We start from the raw sequence: 18134 nt of genomic DNA, 5'->3' as shown, positions 1-18134 counted from the left end.
AAAAAGAAGTAATTACCACGTTCCGATTGACTAATACATCTTTATAAGTCATTATAAAATAAGAACGTATGTGGACGCGACGTTTGCGTACTTTAAATACGTAATATTTACTTGGAATGCACGTATTTTTTTTTGGTCAGGCATCCCTTCGGCCAGCTGTACGCTCTCTCTACGTCATACGTATCGGCCATTAATCTGAGCTTCAACCGTCTTACTTTCTGTCTTTCTTTTTTTTTCCCTTTCCGAGTGGATTTCAGCCGGTTTATTTATTTATTTATTTTTTTTACAAAATGTCATCGCCGCTGTCGAAGCCTCAGGTTATTGCGCACATCCAGAAGAGCTTGAACTACACGGTGTTCGACAGCAAATGGATCCCGTGCAGCGCCAAGTTCGTGTGTCTGGGCAACTTTCCCAGAGGAAGTGGAGTGATGCAGATCTACGAAGTGCAGCACGGAGAGGCTCATCTCATCAAGGAGGTAGAGTGGCGTTGGGTTTTGTTTATTCTTGTCCCCATTTTTTATTTATTTATTTGTTTCTCGGCGTTATCTTAGCGCCGGGTTTCTAGAAATGTCTTCCCCGGCTCGTCTCCATGACAACAACCAACACGAAGACAAGCAAACGACGCGCTGCTGCGCCGGTCAAACGTTTTTAAATATATTACTGCAAATCTGATTTAACGTTATAAAGTGTCGCGATAAGGCGTAAATAATCAGCTTTAACAAGGTCCCGGTGTTTGATTTGATCTGAATCATTTTTAATTAAATGACCTCACTTCTGCTGTTGTTGTCCTTATTTGTAGTTTTGTTTTGGTGTGTTTTAAAAAAATAAAAAATAAATTAAAAAAAAATCAGATTATATTGAATAACAAATGAGTAAATAATGTTTCCCCCATGTTTGTCTTTTCACTGCTTCTTGCATTGTCCCGTCCTCGGAGTTAAACTTGTCTTTCTTACGTTTTCAGGTAGAGAAACCGAAGCCCATAAAGTGTGGGACGTTTGGGGCCACCTCTCTTCAACAAAGACACATAGCAACCGGGGATTTTGACGGAAATCTCAATATATGGTATTTAATTTGCAAGATTAAGAGCCTAGATTCTAATGTTTTAATTGGGTAATTGTAATTGGCCTCTGAATGGGAGAGACGTGTTGAATCGAAGCCGAGATCTGTCCGTTTGTCCACAGGAACCTGGAGGTGCCCGGTGTGCCGGTGTTCACCGTAAAGGCCCACAAAGAGATAGTGAATAGCATCGACGCTGTTGGCGGTCTGGGAATCGGTGACGGCGCGCCTGAGATCGTCACTGGAAGCAGAGACGGTTGGAGCATTAGAAGTTTCATGTCATTCGTGATAAATGGAAAAAACAAAACAAATGTGAACGCGTTGACGGAAAGAAAATTAAAGGCATAAAAGACACACACAAAAAAAGTAGATCCTGAGATAAATGTTTAAAAACTAAGTTTCCCTGTTTTTTTTTTTTTACAGGGACAGTAAAGGTGTGGGATCCCAGACAGAAGGATTCACCTGTCGCCAACATGGAGCCGACGGAAGGAGAAACCAAGAGGGACTGCTGGACTGTCGCGTTTGGTTTGTAAAATGTTACACATATTATACTGAAAAGGTACATCCGGGTTGTACAGACTAAAAAAAAAAATATAATCAAGGTAAAAAACAAAAAACAAAACATACAACCGTAAAACTGTGTTGTCCTTTTCCATCTTCACTGATCTTCTGTAGGTTTAATACAAACCTAATATACATTCCAGGTCACGCCTTCAACGATCAGGACCGCTGTGTGTGTGCCGGCTACGACAATGGTGACATCAAACTGTTTGACCTGCGGAATATGTCCCTGCGGTGGGAAACCAACATAAAAAACGGGGTGAGGTGAACACTTAAGTCATGTAGCCAGTGCGGCAACGCGGCCAGAAAATTGAACCCATGACGGAAGAAAATGGGAACTCAAACTGACACGGTGACTCGTCCAATTCAACTCTGCACCAACAAGAGTAATCCCAATATTTAGAATTGATGTTTTTATTAGGATAAACTGGTTAAAGTTGGATTATTTGTTTTGCGCCAAAACCTGAATTCGACTCATAATGCAGACAAAAAAAAAAAAAAGAGAGAGAAGTGTCTGAAAATGACCACCCAGCATCATTCAGACTGCACATAAAACCACAGGGCGGTCTGAGGTGGATGTTCCCGTACCCACGCCATTTACAAAGCGCTGCAGAGTTTATTACGCAGCTGTCTCTCGTGTTCCTCACCGGGCCAGAGGTCATAACGTCCGTTTCAACACGTTTGACTGAAGAAGGGAAAAACAGTTTGTGGTGGAGCCGTGCCATGTGCTAAATATCCAGGGAGTGACTGTTATTTCTTCTTTTTATATCGCGAACCAGGTATGCTGTGTGGAGTTCGACAGGAAAGACATCAACATGAACAAGCTGGTGGCGACCTCGCTGGAGGGAAAATTCCACGTGTTCGACCTGAGGACGCAGCACCCCACCAAGGGCTTCGCCTCCGTTTCCGAAAAGGTAAAAGTGACCTGGTTGGAGCGAGCCAGACGGATGTTTGGCTCCCGTCTATGGGAAACACGTCAAACAGGTTATTACCATTGTTATTCTTATCCTTACATTAGCGCACTGCCGAGAGGAAATGGGGTCAGACGTCGCTCTGATCGTTTTCACAGCTGGAAGTGTTCGGGCTTGTGTTTGTCCAACGTTCTCTGTGGCTTTCTGTCGCCGGCCAAAAAATTGGGGAAAGAGAAGTGTGGCTTTTTGTGGGAAAATGCTAGAAAAACACACTTAAACCGGCATTAGAGCTCGGTCCGGCCTCGCCGAGTGTTTTGCTGCGTGTGAGAGATCAGGGGCCTCAGCTCTCTAAATATTTGTCCAGGTCTTCGGAGCGATCAACAGTTGGCACGTCAACCTCTCTAACCATGAATCATGACGCTCCGCTCAAGAATTTGGCCTAAAATAAATTTTAAAAAAACATATTAACATTAAATCTGTGTTTTTCTTTTTTATTAATAGCAAAATTCTAAATGAAAATGATCAGTCATTCAGGACAGCCTCCTCTTTGTCATTTCTGCAGGTACATTGGCTGTTTTTGTTAGTTTTTTAAAGTGTGATATAGTTGGATTTTTTTTTTTAGTTTTTTTTTTTTTTTACTGTCTCTACCATCAGTGTTACCACATTGTTTCTTGAAACTTCACTCTGGGGGTTTTAATGAGCTCATGAATATTGTTTTATATATTATAAATATTTCTGCATTTGCAAAGCAATGATTTTATGGCTTTTGACTTTTTGATCTAAGGAAAGTGGAGCGTTGAGGCGAGTGGATGCAAAGGAATGAGAGCTCGGTGCAGGGATAACATTTCGGGATAATAACTCTTCCGTCAATGACATCACTTTAAACAGAGTTTAGAATTTAAGTCAATATTGAAGGAGAGTCAAAACAGTCTCGACAAAATGACAGCAAAGCCCTCATCCGATTAAAGCGGCCGAAGGATTTTCTGCACAGCTTTGCCGCTGCGTGTGTTTTGAGAAGTAAACGATCCCTCTTCTCTATTTTAGGCTCATAAGTCAACCGTCTGGCAGGTGAGACATTTGCCTCAAAACAGAGACATCTTTATGACTGCGGGGGGAGCAGGCAACCTTCATCTGTGGAAATAGTAAGTAATCGGTCACAGTTAAAAAAAAAAAAAAAATCAGTTTGAGCCCGACTGAAGCATCACACTTTTCTGACACTCGATATTTGACAAAGATATGCAACTAGGAAGGATATTTAACAGTCTGTTGTTCTCACGTACATCAGTTCGTTGAAACAGTAAACCTTAGTGTTGAAAATATACACGCTGACGCAAATAGATCGATTTGTAATTTACCCCAGGCATCTTTTTCTGCATTGTGTTCTGTGGGAAAAAAGCTTTCGCACCGTCCGTCATACACGCCAATACCGATGTGTCGCATCGTATACAACAGGCCCATTATGAGTGGATAAAATCAAGCTCAAATACGAACACACATTCGGGTGGTTGCGTGATAAGACTCACAGTTCCCTGATTTTCTATGATCTCCAGTGAGTATCCCGCTCAGAGAAGCAAAAAGGACTCGGACGAAGCTGACGTGGGCGTCGCCGGCTCCGTCAACCTCTTGCAGAACGTCACTCTGTCCACTCAGCCAATCGCCAGCCTGGACTGGAGCCCCGACAAGCAGGGCCTGTGTGTGTGCTCTGGTTTTGACCAGTGTGTGCGCGTGCTCATCGTCACCAAACTCAACACGGTGTGAAAGAAAGCAGAGACTTGATGGTCGAGATCTGTGCAGCCCGACACGGAGTGAGACACAACTGCAGAGACGCACCAGTAGTGAGTGAATCACTGCCTTTCTGTAATGCCGAATTATCTCTTCGTAGAAGTTTCTGACTGATTGAGTCTCGGCCTTGTTTTGTCACCGGTGTAATATATGCAGTGCTTTGGTGAGTCCTGCGGTGCAGAGGAATACCCCCGTAACACAGTTATTCATTTCCTATGTTATCATAAGGCCTCTATTGGAATGAAGAAATGAGTCATTTAGCCTCTGGGGATCAAAATTTAATTGCTTCATCAATTTCCATTTTTGTCGGAGCCTCACTGGAACACTTGTGGTTTGCTGCGGTCTTATTGAACATCGTTGTACTCCAGCTGTTGTTAAAAGTTGTCACTTTTTAGATGATGTTTTTTTTTATTATTATTTCTATTGAGAACTCTGAGTTTTCAAATAAATGTGTTTTTGGGGAAAAAAACAAAACAAATGGCATCACTTTCTGCCCAATAAGAATGACTCATGACATCAGGAGTAAGTAAAGTCTGGAGAAGTCCTTTTTTTTTTTTTTTTTTCTTTTTTTCTTCATGAACAAACATGAGTGTGTGTGATCCGCTCCAGGCGAAAGCTGCGTCTTTTTCATACGGAGTAAAGCAAACAGTGACTCACTTCAGGATTCAGAAAGATAAATACAGGCGTTGTTGGGGGATTGCAGACATGATCATATCCAGCATTTGAACTTGAAGAAGTCCTGGAGATCCTGATCGTCCTCGTCTCTGTCGTGGATCTTGGCGTAGACGCTCATCAGTAGCTTGTTCATGGATTTAGCATCCAAAATGTCCATGTGCTTCTCTATGCAACCTGCAAACAGCCACAGATGAGCACAACTAAATGACTAGCTGTCCCACTGAAACAAATACTGTAACATCTTGCTTATAGTGGGGTTTTTAATATTTTTAAAAGATCGTTACTCTTTTTTTTTTCTCAAATGCACCGTTTCATATTGGCGTTCATTAACGTCTTTATATAATTAAGTTATTCTTTGACCTCGTGCTGCGTGTACTGCATGCGCTACTATGTAGTATGTCACGCCATGTATCCGAGCATCACACCAGTTGAATGTGAGACACGTCTATAAATAACGTGACCTGGCATGTCACGTGGGTCAGGCTGCGTGATTTCATTGCAACACATTCGTTAAATATAGTTCAGGTCGCTACGAGGGAAATCACTGTAAACTGGTATATTTCCACTAAGTAGACAGTGCAGTGTTTGTTTAAACTCTGATTTTAAGATTTGGGCGGAGCTTGACTCACCGGAGTGTGACGCAAAAGGACGCCACCATTTTATTTTTCACTAAAGTCAGCACTTTAAAAAGGTTGTAGTGTAAGTATCTTGTTTGTTAAACGTTAAGAATGTGTATTCCCGCTAATAACTTTGACTTACTGCTTCTAAGTTTTGATTTCTTTGCAGACTGACATTGCTGCGCGTACTGCAGTATTTATGATAATAGGAAACGGTGATTACTCAGGCCCATGACTTTGCCGTGCGCCACGAGGCAGGAGCCCAGCAGCGGGTGCTCGTACTGCTCCTGTGACATCAGCATGCGGACGATCTCGCCCGTGATGAAGGCGTCATCGAAGCTCTGCTCGGCCGCCGGCTTCAGGGGGAACCGGCAGTACACGTCCACCGCCGCCTGAGGGTCGGACGGCTCCAGCAGCTGCACGAGCTCGACGTAGGCATCGTGGACCTAAACATGCAGGTAATTCATGAATCACGTCTGGGAAAACTAACATCAGACATCTGCCGACCGTTTGTAAATTTCTATAGAAATAAAGTATTTCCCACGTTTTAAATACTCCAACACATAGACTTTCTTTTGGCCTGGAGACGTTCAATTCAGGTGGAAAGTTTAGGCAGCTATTCCTAATTTTCTAATACAGCAGAAGAACATGTGATCATTCAACTGGAATTAATCACCAAGACTGGAGTCACGCGGTTGAGTGGGTGTACAAATGGTGATGTAATCTTAATTTCATAGCCATTGCAAGGTGCTCTGAAATCTGAACGTAAACATAAGACCTGACCCCCGGTGCCATGGAGATGACCTCCTGGTAGAGCTGCTTCGACTGGTCCTGGGTGTCTGCAGAGCGGGAGAGGGCTCGAGCCAGACCCAGCCTCGATACGTGAGACCTGCGGTTCACCGGACCGGACTCGCTGACTGTGTCTGCCGAAGATGGCTCTGAAACAGCGACTAATGCATAAAATAGAATCACATCTATAGTCAAATCCAGGAAGACCAAAAAAAAAAAAAAAAGAGAAAGTTTAATGGAAGTTTTGGAAGTCACAACACCCATTTACACCTCCTCCAAACTTGAGTACGTGTTCCTCTGTAATGCTTTACCCTCTGCTGTCTCAACAGTATCAGGGCAACAGTCCTGTTTAGGCTTGTTTGCCTGGAGCTGGGATTTAGCACTGTTGTTGGAAGGTTTAGCTGATCTCTCTGAATTGGCGGTTGCTCCAGGTCTCCCCCTACAGGAGAGAAGAAATATTACAACGGCTGTGAAATGGAGAACAAAATTGGAGAGAGACGTGTCTGTTTGTGTTGTTTTACGACAAAGAAAACATGGCATGTTAATGCTGAAGAACTGCTACATGTACAGCTTAGTGGGCAGGACTTTTTCTTTTTACATATTCTAGTGTAATATTCAAAAGACTTGAAAATGTTTCCTTAATTTAAACAATTCACTTTTTATGCAGAGGAAATCGGGTTACAAAGCGAACATCCAGAGGAAATCATCCATGAATAGAAACCGGAAATAACAAAAACAGCCACATAACCGCTTTCCCAAACACTCGACCCACCGGGCTGCAGGGGTTTTGACTGGAGTCCTGGAAGCCTTCGCTCCCCTCACGGAGGCCGGAACCGGAACTGGAACCGGAACCGGAGCTTTGGTCCCAGGTACTGCCGCCTGCCCCTGACCGGGCCCTCCCCTGCCAGCCCTCGCTCCTCTTTTTGCCTCGCTGGGGCCACGCGGCCCATTCACTCCTGCTGGTTGGGCGATGGACTGCCCGGCCGCTTTCTTGTTTTTAGCCTCCAGCCGGTCCTGCCACCATTTTTGTCCTGAGCAAACAAGGGAAATGTTAACGAGGACATGAAGTTTAATTCAATTGGACTGAAATCAGTGCCTTGCACAGGTGTTTTAATTACATGTAAAACTAGACCCATCTCTACATAACTCTCTGTGAGGCAGCTGTAACTCAACGTGAGATCAAAGACTTTCATTGTGAAAGCGGTAACGGTGCTCGGCCTCACTGCTGAGCTGCTCAGGTGTCTCTCCACTCTGAGTCTTGTCTTCCAGCTCGATGCTGGCCTGGAAGCTGAGGCAGGCATCACTTATGGCTTCCTTCGACCTGTCTGAGTTCGGGTTGTTGTTATATTGAGCCAGCTGGGCCAGACCCAAGAGACACAAGGCGTGGCCGTCCCGCGGTGAGTTCACGACGGCCAGATGACATGTCTGTACGGAGCAGCGGCAGGAAGAAGGGTACAAGTCTTGAGCTCTCTCGTCTCACCGCCGAGATCTGTGGTTAAACCAGAACTGAGCGCTCGTACCTTTTCCTGCATGTCCAGCAGCTCCTGACAGGGGGCGACAGACGTGAGACGTACGAGAGCGGCGAGGGCCTGGCATCTCTTCGCCACCAGGGACCGGCTCTCCGTGCCAGCCCGGGCCTGGCGTTCGCCCTGCTGGATCAGCCTCTGCAGCAGGGCGAAGTGAGCATCCAGCAGCACCCACTCCAGCTGCCTGCTCGCCTCGCCACGGCACACACACTGACTCACACTCTGGGCAGTCAGCACCGCCACACTGAAGCATTCCAGCACAGAGACGAGAAGACACGGGCGGTTTTATGCAACACTTAAAAAAAAAAAAAAAAACCTCGTACTTTTCCATGGATCGCAGATTCAAGATGGAGGTGAGTGAGACGGCGAACTGCTGCTGAAATCCAGGACTAACACAGGGGAGAGGTGATAATAGGAACAAAACGAAACAAAAAAAACAGTCGCATTTTCACTTCGGCAAAACCTCTGGTATTTAACGTACATGTGATAGACCTGTTCGGCACTCATGGCCTTTCCAGGCAACGTGTTCCTCTCCTGCAGCTGACCCAGAGTGAGGAGGCCTCGCAGGAACTGTGTGTTGAGGCTGGACAGAGGGTCTGATGGATCCCGCTCCACCCAGCTGGAGACGTCAAGAGAAACATCAGCAGCGCAGACTTGTATGTTTATATATAACTTGTACGCAAGCAAACCAGGGGAATGAACTCCTAAATAAATAAATCACGGCGACGGGTCGATCCGAAAATTAGATCGTTTTTTGAATGAAGCGAAGAATCAGAACTCAAAATGTTCACGGAAACTTTCTCCTCTTCCAATTCGAATTTTTCTCTTTTCGCCCAAAACTTTTGAGTTTTCCCGGTTTCAGTAATAAAGATTTAGATTTGTCTGATGGCGCTGCATATAACATCTCAGTGTGCCTCTGAGGAGTAAAAGTCTTTTTCTCTTGCTATTCTCCCTCCTGCAGGCTCAAACAGAACATCCCGGTGCATTACTGTTGCTGTCGCGCCCTCACACTCTCTCCATCGCTCGCTGAGCTGAACGTATCCACCTCCACCACACACACACACACACACACACACAACACACACACACATTACATTACATTACATTACGTAGACACATGCGCACCTCTCGCTGCAACGCTGGCTGACAAAGTGCTCCAGTCCCTGTTGTAAGAACAGAGCAGCCTCCTTCCCCGTGTCCTCCGAGGCTTCCTGTTCCTGCTGCAGCAGAGCCAGCCCCGTGAAGAACCTGAGAAAACACAAAACTGCGGGCCTCGTCTCACGCGTGTGACTACAACTTCCGATATAAAAACACAATATGATGTAGGTGCTACAGGGGCGCGAGCAGTTCAGGAGCGGGTTGAGATGTTGGTCAAAGCTGTTTTTACGTTAAAGTGACGCAGAAAAGGATACGCAGCCTTTAGAACTTCTCTCCACTCTATTCTTCTTTAGCAACGAGTCGATCCCTGACCTACGGTTTGTGCAAAAGGTCGCTTTTAAGTTTTCAACAAGAGATGAAAAACATGATCGTATGGTTAGTCACGCAGTCCACTTCCTCCGTTCACAGTGTGTAATTTACTCGACTCCGCGTTGACGTGTATGACAAGAGGAAGGTGCACATTCCTCTCTCTGATTCGATCAACATTCATGTGAGCTGAGAACTTGTGATATTTAAGAAATGTTTGCTCAATTGTATTCAGTCTTTCTGCCCGTACAGGTTTTCTGTGGGAGGATTCGAACTCCTTGACCTTACTGACCCTTTCGGGAACGTATTTTCCCCTGTAAGATTTCCTTGTGAGGGATATTGTTTGCTGATATTGTATCGTCGTTCGTCATTTCACATTTTTACTTGTGACATGCATGTTCTGTTGTGCCTCTGCCAGCGGGTAAATTTAACTGATAGTACAAAGTGCAGCCAAGTACGAGGCGGCGCTGGTTGATTACAGGTGGATTCCACCTGTGTCTAAGTGGAACTCATTCCAGAGAACCTCCCTGATTGGCAGCAGACAGGAAGTAGCAGGGTACAAGATGTCTTCGTTTTTTTTGGTTGTTCTAAATGAATTCGATTTAGTTTTTGGGGGAAGAAATTGCTGCCTGCTTGCCGGTCTCCCATTTCAACAACGGTCATCCACAACAATGGTACTATATTGTTTTTCTCGGACTGCCTGAGTTATGCAGCGAATTTAAAGGCCGGTCAATGCATCTATCTTTATATGCGTACAAAAGCCTCTCGGCTCGTCAGGTTATTAATTCATTTTTGTCCTTATTGTTACTAGAACAGCTCCTTCCACCTCCTACCACTGGCGATACATCTGTGAGCTGACCTGAGTGCAGGGTGTAGAGGCTGCAGGGCCAGGCCGCTCTGAAGGTGCTGCAGGGCTTCCCTGCTCCTCCCCTGCAGCAGCAGCAGCCTTCCTACATGGAGGCTGTACTCCCAGCTGTCGGGACTCAGAGACCAGGCGTCCAGGTACTTCCCGAGAGCTCGGTGGATACAGCTCTCCTCGTCCCGCATGGCTGCGTTACTGTCCTGCGACCAGATTGGGAAAGAGAGTGTCAATCCATCTGTCGTTTATTGATAAGTGATTATTCAGTGGGTGCTTCGATCAATTAATTCTTATGAAAGAAGTTTCTTTACGACATCTAGCGCTCGAAAATGGCGAGGCATTCAGTTTGTTAAAAAGCGACCAATCCAATTTGTTTGGATACTCCCGAGTTAAGGGATGCAGTCATTCAATTGTTTTCTCTTGTTATAAAACTGTGGAGACGTGTGTGTGTGTGTGTGTGTGTGTGTGTGTCATTACTAAAAAAGATTTATACTCAAAGAATAAGACAAAATGTGCAAACAGTATTTTATATATATTTTCCTTTTTCAACTTTTTTTTTTTTTTTTTTTTTTTCCACGGATCATTGACATCACATGAAGTTAAACTGAAAACCTTTCTGGTCGTTGCGCTTTCCAAATTACAGCTAGTAAATGAAACTTTATTGCTCAGCGCCATATGACCCAGTTACCTTGCCAGTTCTCTTGGAGAGCCAGATGTAGAGTGTCTGAACATAGTCAGCTTTGCTGGACTGTCCCTGATCTTTGAGCAGACGGTACTCCTTATCCAAGGCCTGCAGCTGGTTCTCCACTGTGGGCGTGCCCGGCAGGTGCAGTTTGCACACGGCCAGGATGTCGTCCTGACGTGCTGCTGATTTGGCATCGCTCAGCTCGTCTCTTTCCCTCTTAGCCTGGAGACGAAGGAACGAAAAGGTGAAAGCTTATTTTCCCTCTTCATCTGAACAGTTGACATTTCTCAAATTTAAGGCACATTTTGACCTTTATAATCGGATTCATTTTCAGCATTCAAAAATGTGCTAAAGTTTTCAGACAAGAGGCCATTCATGCTACGTGTGTAAAGCAATAGTATTTGAGTCCTTTGTCAAACTTTATAAATCTCTTGATCTCCACTTGCTTCGTGACAAATACAAATTTGTAATGCAACAACAAAACTGGGTTGTTGTTTTTTTTTTAGGATATTTCAATTGCGTGGTTACAAAAGTCATTTCATTACCATCCAAGTTTTTCAGATGCTTCAAGGTTACATTTTTTACTAAGAAACTAAAGGTGTGAATGTGTTGAGCAGTGTCAGCGGTGAAAATAATTTTAATAAAAAAATAAATTAAAAAAAAGTCCTCCAGTAAACAAGTTGCAAGGTTATCATCCACGTGTCGCCACAGTAAAAGCTGGTCGTGGAGTCGAAGCACGTCCCCCGACAGCGCTCGTCTTCCCTGACGGTACCTTCCTCTGCAGGCCGTACATCTCTGCGGCGTAGTGCTGCTCCTCCAGAACGAGGCCCAGCAGGAAGTGGAGCCGGGCGTCTGTGGAGCCGAGTCTGACGGCCGACGCGTAGTGGACGACGGCCTGCTCCAGGCTATCCAGAGGAGACCGGCCGTCCTCGTACTGCAACGTGTCCCCTGGAGAAAAGTGAGGAATAAACACCGTCGCCTATACGGTATGCACGCGTCAGGCAACAAGGCCACAGCATTTGCATGTATACGAGTGAATTTGCATCATGATGGAGCTTGTAAAAACAATGTTTCACATTGACCTTATTCCTCTGCTCTCCGGCAGCACCGGATGTTTGAAATAATAAAACCCTTTATGGCCGGTTCACCTATAATAGCTGTCATTTACTTTAATGGCTTAAGAACGGGGCTTATTCATCTGCTTCCAAGCTCACAGCACTGTCAGTCACCAGCTGTGATGTCAGCTGGGTGGGTTGATTTGTTTCCCCCCCAAAAAAACTAGGAGCTGCAAAGCCAGAAATCTCAGAATCTGGTAACAAACAGTGTGTTTAGAGCTGATAAATTGATCCTATAAAAAAATTAAGATAAAAATGATGTTTGCTGCAAAAAAAAAAAATCCTTAGACATTTAAACTACAGAGATCTAAAGAACAACCTTTTAAAATTGGAAAAAAAAAATGACATGCTGAACTTCAATAATTCAGTGGACTTGACTTTGCTGTTTGACAAAATCCCCAAATTGGTTCTAAAATATCAAATAATTCACAGCAACAATATTATCCTCTACATTTATATTTTAACACGAGTTATAATAATAATAATAATAATAACTGATAATAGGTTTGAACTTTTATCTAAGATTGTGGTGAGACTGAATTTGGTTACTTTCTTGTGTTACGCGCTCATGAAAAGCACGAAACTCTGAAATGAAACTCTGGTCTCTGTGAAACTGTTTCATCCGAGCGCTTCACAGTGCACCGCATGAGGAGAAATAGAAATAAAAGGATCTCCCATTTAGCTGCCTTCTGTTTCACTCGCCCGATGATTGGATTCGTCATTTGCATGAAATATTCAGAGAGAGTAACTTCCCTCTCTGTCAGACTACACTGATGTCACGGCTTTTAAATGGTAAAACTCCAGAGAGTGGGCTTATTACAAAACCGACCCAGCAGCAAACGCTACACTGAAATGAACCTTTTTTTTTGGGCCATTTCTTTTAATAATACATACTAGATGAATTCCTTCTGGCTCATGAAAATGTTCCGTGGGCCGAGCATATTAGCATGCAGCTAATGTTAATATGCTGTGTGCAGTAAATCAAATAAGTTTATACGAGGCCAATGGATCCGACGCGATCTCTGTGTTCAACAATGAGAGGTCACTATTTATTCTCTCTTCTTCATGCAGTTTGATCTGCTGCAACAGAAACGGCTTGTTTATATTTTAAGAAGTCTGTCTTGTCCGTCTCAGTCGTCTGGGATCAGTCTCGAATGTCGCTTCTCGGGACTCATCAAGCAATTAGCCGGGCACGAGTGGCTGAGAAAACACCAGCAGTAACTGGAGTGTCTGGCACGTCCAATGGAGGAGGACGTTTCAGAGGCGACCACGAACAGGCCCGTTTTCATGTATTTTTTTTTTTAATAGCTGAGGCCGAGCAGCTGTGCCGAGGCGACGGTGGGGGTGGGGGGGTTAAGGGGGAGAGGGGGATGTCCGCTGGCCAAGGGTGCGTTTAAACACTCAACACACAGTTGTGTTATTTAACCAGCTGTGGAATACAAAGGACACAGTCTGGTACAGTGGACGGTAATTTAGACAGACCGGTCCGCAATTTAGAAGGAAGTCGAGGGGTTTGTAAGAGAAGTTTTAGTTGGTGGATTTAGGTTGCATCACTGTTGTAATTGGTAACAGACTTTGAAATGAGTCCTTTTTCATTTCTGAACCGACAGCAGTGCTACTCACCTGGCTTTGGCAGGTGTTGCCTGTAGAGTTTCAGCTGCTCCTCAGCCATCTCGCACAGTTTATCCACGTTGTCTTCTCCCGCTGTCGTCTGGAGTCTTTTCTCCCAGTTACGCATCTGCAGGAGACAAAGACAAGAAGGCCAAGCAGTGAAACGTAAACAAGTAGGAAGGAGAGGTGATGAGGATATGAGCAATTGGTACAATTTATGATCCTTCATGCGCCGAGCAAAAAATGTGGTGGACGTAAACCCGACTAAACACAATGGTGTCAGAAAAAGTGCTTACTCGCATTTAGAGACACTTGCATAATGCTTAGCTGACAAGATAATGCCTCGTGCAATAAAGTAACTTGTCAAACTTCACTAAGTTAAATCAGAATGGGATGAATTTCATGTGACCAAAATGTTTTTGTTTTTTTTGTTTTTTTAAATAGATCTCTTGTCTTTTTACCTTGTGTCAATATTCTATATAAAACTATGCAAGTCATAAATATCGCTACGACAAAGTCCTCTCGACTCATAACTATATAACTGAACAGATTCAGGCTTCGCAGCTAAACTCTACTTTACTAAATGGGAATTTTTTTTTTGTAATATGTAAGATTAAAAAAAAAAAAAAACACCAATCAAACAAAATGCCTCTGAAAAAACAAACGTAACGGTGCAGATTATTACCTCGCAGGTGTGTTTAGTCTCGATCTCCAAACATCTGGATGATGCAAAGTGCTTCTTATACCAATCTGTCTCCGTTACTTCCTGAAAGAAATGGTACCGTGGTTACAAGATGTTTAAAGACGACAGATATGCGGATGCAGAGTTGAGATCCACGATTAAACCTTTCAACCGGACCGACCCGGTGAACCTATTTTAATATGCAGTGCAGAACTGGGTTTGTCATTTTGGGTCAACAGTTACGCACCCGAGCACCGTTGCACACAGATGCCCAGTTGTATCCCCTCTCAGCCGTGGAAACTGAAGCTACTCTTACTGTGGAAGTCAAACCGGCACTTAGTCACCGTGAAAGGAGCGCTGACTTGTAAATAAAGGATGAGCGGGGTCGAGGTCGGTGGCGGTGATTCTGGCGGCGCGGCGCGCTGCTTCATCTTTCATACCGACCTTTGCATCCAGGTCCCCTGTGGGCTTGTGTGGACAGTCCAGGGCGTGTGACCCCAGCTCCGACAGCTTCATCACACGGTCGCATCCTTTGTTTAAAGAAAAACAAAATAAATAAATAAAAGGCTATCGTACACTTAAATGACACACTTTTGGTAAGCCGAATCAAGTTTGCGTTGTATTTTTTTACGGGACAGATAGGAGCTATCCGTTTATCTGAACAACTCGGTGCAATTATTTTTCCTTCAACTTGAAGCATCCATCCAAACCGAACAACCTGCTGGATATCGAGGCCCGGCATGAAATCCAGCCTTCACCCCGCGGCCCCTCGTTACATGAGGTTTTAGTTAAGTAATAATATCCTCCTCGTTACAGCAACATAATCTGTGTCTACAGTACCATCCTGTCACACGATACTCTAGGTTGTGTAATCGGGACTGTCAAGAGGTGAGACAGCGTGCACCCAGCATATCAATAATATAGTTACACAAGCATTTCTTCTGGGTGGAGCTCGATGGGCAGAAATAATTCAATCATTCTTAAAGGATCCATTTAACGGCAGTTCTTTGATTCACTGACTGATGTGACATTCATGAAGCAAGCAACGATGTTCCTCCTCTCTGCGTCTCCTGCTTTTTGCTTGGGTCTAAGCAGAAATATCAGCTGGTCTATGACTCAACCTACTGACCTTCATCTCAGCAAATAACAACTTTACCGCCGCCGCCGCCGCACCAGCTCCGCTTTACGCAAATCTTTCAAGAAAAGCTAAGAGATCGAGCTTCACCTCTGTAAAAAAAGAAACACTTGACCAGGGAGGCCGACATCCTCCGGTCGAGATCCAGTTCCACGACCTTCCAGCCGTCTCCCAGAGGACGGTCGCTGAGTGGGTCCACTTTTGATCTCCGTGCCAGCATCTCAATGTAAGGCCTTGAGAAGATGTTCTTCGGGTCACTGGAAATCGACGAGAGAGAGAGAGAGAGAGAAAGACGGCTTTTATCGAACAATAACACAGAGGTTAGAGTGTGCATTCAGGCGCAATAACATATAGACATTTTTTCACATTTCAAATACAGAAAAAGGTGAAAATGACTAATTCAATAGCATAAATCTAAATAGCCAAATTAGGGAATGAGAAGTGGAAATTACTTTTGGCATACCCCATCCGGTACTGATTCTTGCCCTGTGCGATGTATTTTAATTTCAGTATTTTGCAATTGCATTACTTGTAAAGCACGTTTCAGATAAATAAATACATATATATATATATAAATATGATACAGGTGGTAACTAACGGTGCCAACATTTTCCTCATAGATCATCCCATTCAAGTCTCACCTGGGGTTGATAGACACCGGCCTGTAGAAAGCACTCAGGGAAACCGGACATTCAAAGTCCAGCTGCTGCTTCCCGTCAGCGAAGGTCACCGCCGTGGGAATCAGCTCTCGGATCACCAACAGCGTGTACACCTGACAGAGCGAGAGGTGTGTTACTCAGAAAAACAAAACAAAACAAACAATGACGACACCGCCCCACACAAACTGCATTCTTTAAAGTTCCTTATGTCATATTATTGTCCCATCCCATTATTTGATCTAGTATGAAATATAAGGTTACTCTGGGTTATTTTGTGTTTGGTCTGTCACCATTTTACCGCGATAATCAAACACACACACAGACTCTTGAATCACATCAGCACTCCGCTTATCTGATTATGGGCAGTCACCGGATCGTGTTCTCGTGGTACCTGTGAAATAGTGCCATCTGCTGAACACACCGAGATCTCCACCACCGTGTCGCCCACGTTGAGTGGGACCGGCTGGGAGCTGCTCGCCCCATTCACGGTCACTTTTATGTTTCTGTCTGGCACCTTGGGAAGCAGCGTCACTGCATTACAATGAAAGGGAACAATACCTGGTGGGGGGGGGGACACACAAAAAAATGATATATTTAATATTTGAGTGCAACCTTACAAATATTAAGAACTATATATATATATATATATATATATATATATAAGTAATATTTGTTATATATATATAAATAGTTCTTAATATTTGTAAGGTTGCACTCAAATATTAAATATAAAATAAAATATAAACATATATATTATATAAATAAATAAAACAATTTTTTTTAAAAAGATATATTTAATATTTGAGTGCAACCTTACAAATATTAAGAACTATGTTTTATATATATATATATATATATATAAATGTTTATATGTTAATATAAAACATAGTTCTTAATATTTACAAATATTAAGAACTATGTTTTATATATATATATATATATAAATGTTTATATGTTAATATAAAACATAGTTCTTAATATTTGTAAGGTTGCACTCAAATATTAAATATATCTTCTTTTTTTATAAATTTATTTATTTTATTTATATATATTAAATATATATATATATGTTTAATATTATTATTATTTCTGCGCATTTTAATACATTTACATTCTTAATATTGATATTCCTGTTTTGCAAACACATTTGTATATCGATGTATTTACTCTCTGCATTCATTAAAAATATAAAATAACAGCACAACACGATTCTAAAACTATGTTTCAAGTGTGTACCCACTGTTGTATTCATAGACGTTGGTAGAAAATGCAGGCTGAAGAGGGACATGTCCTTCCAGAGACAGGTGACGGAGCTCCGCGACCTTTGCGGACAGTTTGGAGATTTGCACGCAGTATTTCTTGATGGTGCCGTCCTCGGCCACCACCTCGATGTCCACTCTGTTCAACCCGTCCTTCAGTTTAACGGTGGCGGACCGGTCTCCAGAGAGCTGAAACACAAAGCTGAAGGTTTCATACTCGAGGGGAATAAATAAACAAACAAACAAACAAACAAACAACAACAACGCTCCGCCGCGTTACAAGCACTCACGATCTTGTGTGAAGCCCCGCAGTCACTGGTGAGCAGGTCCAGAGTCACTTGGTGGACGCTGCTCTCCACTTCCGTCGTGTAGTCCGTGACTTCTGGTGTGAACGCTGGCCGGAGCTCCCCCGCGGAGACGGACAGCTTCTCCAAATCGCAGTTGTCCATCGCTCCCACTCGTGTTCAGCTCCAAACGCGCTGAACTGTCGTCTTCTCGCGTCCCGACGCCGACGCCTCCCACGGTTACCACGGTAACGCGAAAACTCCGCGCACCTATCGCGATATTAAGTTACTAACTATAAAAAAAATATATATATGTTTTTTTTATTAAAGCGCCTTTTTTTTTTTTTTGCCGTTTGGTTAATACAAAAATAACTAACACTCGCAACTAAATGCTGTTCGTAATTACAGGTATTTTGTGGTTAAAGCGTGCATACGTGTCAAAAATTAAAAACACACCTTTTCAG

General features: G+C 43.6%; 2 protein-coding genes across 3 annotated transcripts; one reads left to right on the top strand and one right to left on the bottom strand.

The window, feature by feature from the left end:
* Positions 1 to 79: 79 nt before the first annotated feature.
* On the top strand, positions 80 to 6621 carry dnaaf10 (dynein axonemal assembly factor 10). Of its 2 annotated transcripts, XR_011311500.1 has the most exons (9): positions 80 to 476; positions 962 to 1062; positions 1182 to 1312; positions 1480 to 1581; positions 1761 to 1876; positions 2397 to 2531; positions 3573 to 3670; positions 4079 to 4363; positions 5772 to 6621. XR_011311500.1 is itself a non-coding variant. In XM_069712269.1 (8 exons), exons 1-8 carry the CDS (start codon positions 291 to 293, stop codon positions 4284 to 4286), a joined length of 1077 nt encoding a protein of 358 aa, XP_069568370.1. In that variant the 5' UTR covers positions 81 to 290; the 3' UTR covers positions 4287 to 4893. The 2 variants fall into 2 exon arrangements, 1 of the variants encoding a protein (XP_069568370.1); XM_069712269.1 differs by lacking the exon at positions 5772 to 6621 and having other exon boundaries at positions 81 to 476; positions 4079 to 4893.
* LOC138628896 (uncharacterized) lies at positions 4975 to 17889 on the bottom strand. Its single transcript, XM_069712262.1, has 20 exons — positions 17677 to 17889; positions 17368 to 17575; positions 16519 to 16685; positions 16110 to 16240; positions 15559 to 15725; positions 14778 to 14863; positions 14337 to 14417; positions 13664 to 13778; positions 11698 to 11873; positions 10929 to 11147; positions 10241 to 10443; positions 9043 to 9165; positions 8399 to 8536; positions 7912 to 8161; positions 7615 to 7816; positions 7164 to 7422; positions 6703 to 6830; positions 6386 to 6552; positions 5826 to 6048; positions 4975 to 5159 (listed from the first exon to the last, which is right to left on the bottom strand). The coding sequence occupies exons 1-20, from the start codon at positions 17833 to 17835 to the stop codon at positions 5020 to 5022; spliced, it is 3342 nt and encodes a 1113-aa protein (XP_069568363.1). The 5' UTR covers positions 17836 to 17889; the 3' UTR covers positions 4975 to 5019.
* Positions 17890 to 18134: the final 245 nt, after the last annotated feature.

This window comes from Brachyistius frenatus, unplaced genomic scaffold, assembly GCF_029030835.1.
Source record: "Brachyistius frenatus isolate BFR_SWC_R1_liver_20210118 unplaced genomic scaffold, ASM2903083v1 Contig_108, whole genome shotgun sequence".
Taxonomy (NCBI): domain Eukaryota; kingdom Metazoa; phylum Chordata; class Actinopteri; family Embiotocidae; genus Brachyistius; species Brachyistius frenatus.
The sequence above is the reverse complement of the archived record's forward strand: the minus strand, read 5'-3'. Positions and strand labels throughout refer to the sequence as shown.

What these genes read in the sequence shown, in the direction of transcription:
- dnaaf10 (XM_069712269.1), top strand. Translation starts at nt 291, where the DNA reads ATGTCATCGCCGCTGTCGAAGCCTCAGGTTATTGCGCACATCCAGAAG. An exon ending in CTGCTGGACTGTCGCGTTTG is followed by an intron (nt 1,582 to 1,760) that starts GTTTGTAAAATG and finishes TATACATTCCAG; the next exon opens with GTCACGCCTTCAACGATCAG. An exon ending in TCGCCTCCGTTTCCGAAAAG is followed by an intron (nt 2,532 to 3,572) that starts GTAAAAGTGACC and finishes TCTCTATTTTAG; the next exon opens with GCTCATAAGTCAACCGTCTG.
- LOC138628896 (XM_069712262.1), bottom strand. Translation starts at nt 17,835, where the DNA reads ATGGACAACTGCGATTTGGAGAAGCTGTCCGTCTCCGCGGGGGAGCTC. An exon ending in CCTCTACACCCTGCACTCAG is followed by an intron (nt 9,166 to 10,240) that starts GTCAGCTCACAG and finishes GTGTTTTCTCAG; the next exon opens with GTTCTTCACGGGGCTGGCTC. An exon ending in CGGCAAAGTCATGGGCCTGA is followed by an intron (nt 5,160 to 5,825) that starts GTAATCACCGTT and finishes GGCTGTTTGCAG; the next exon opens with GTTGCATAGAGAAGCACATG.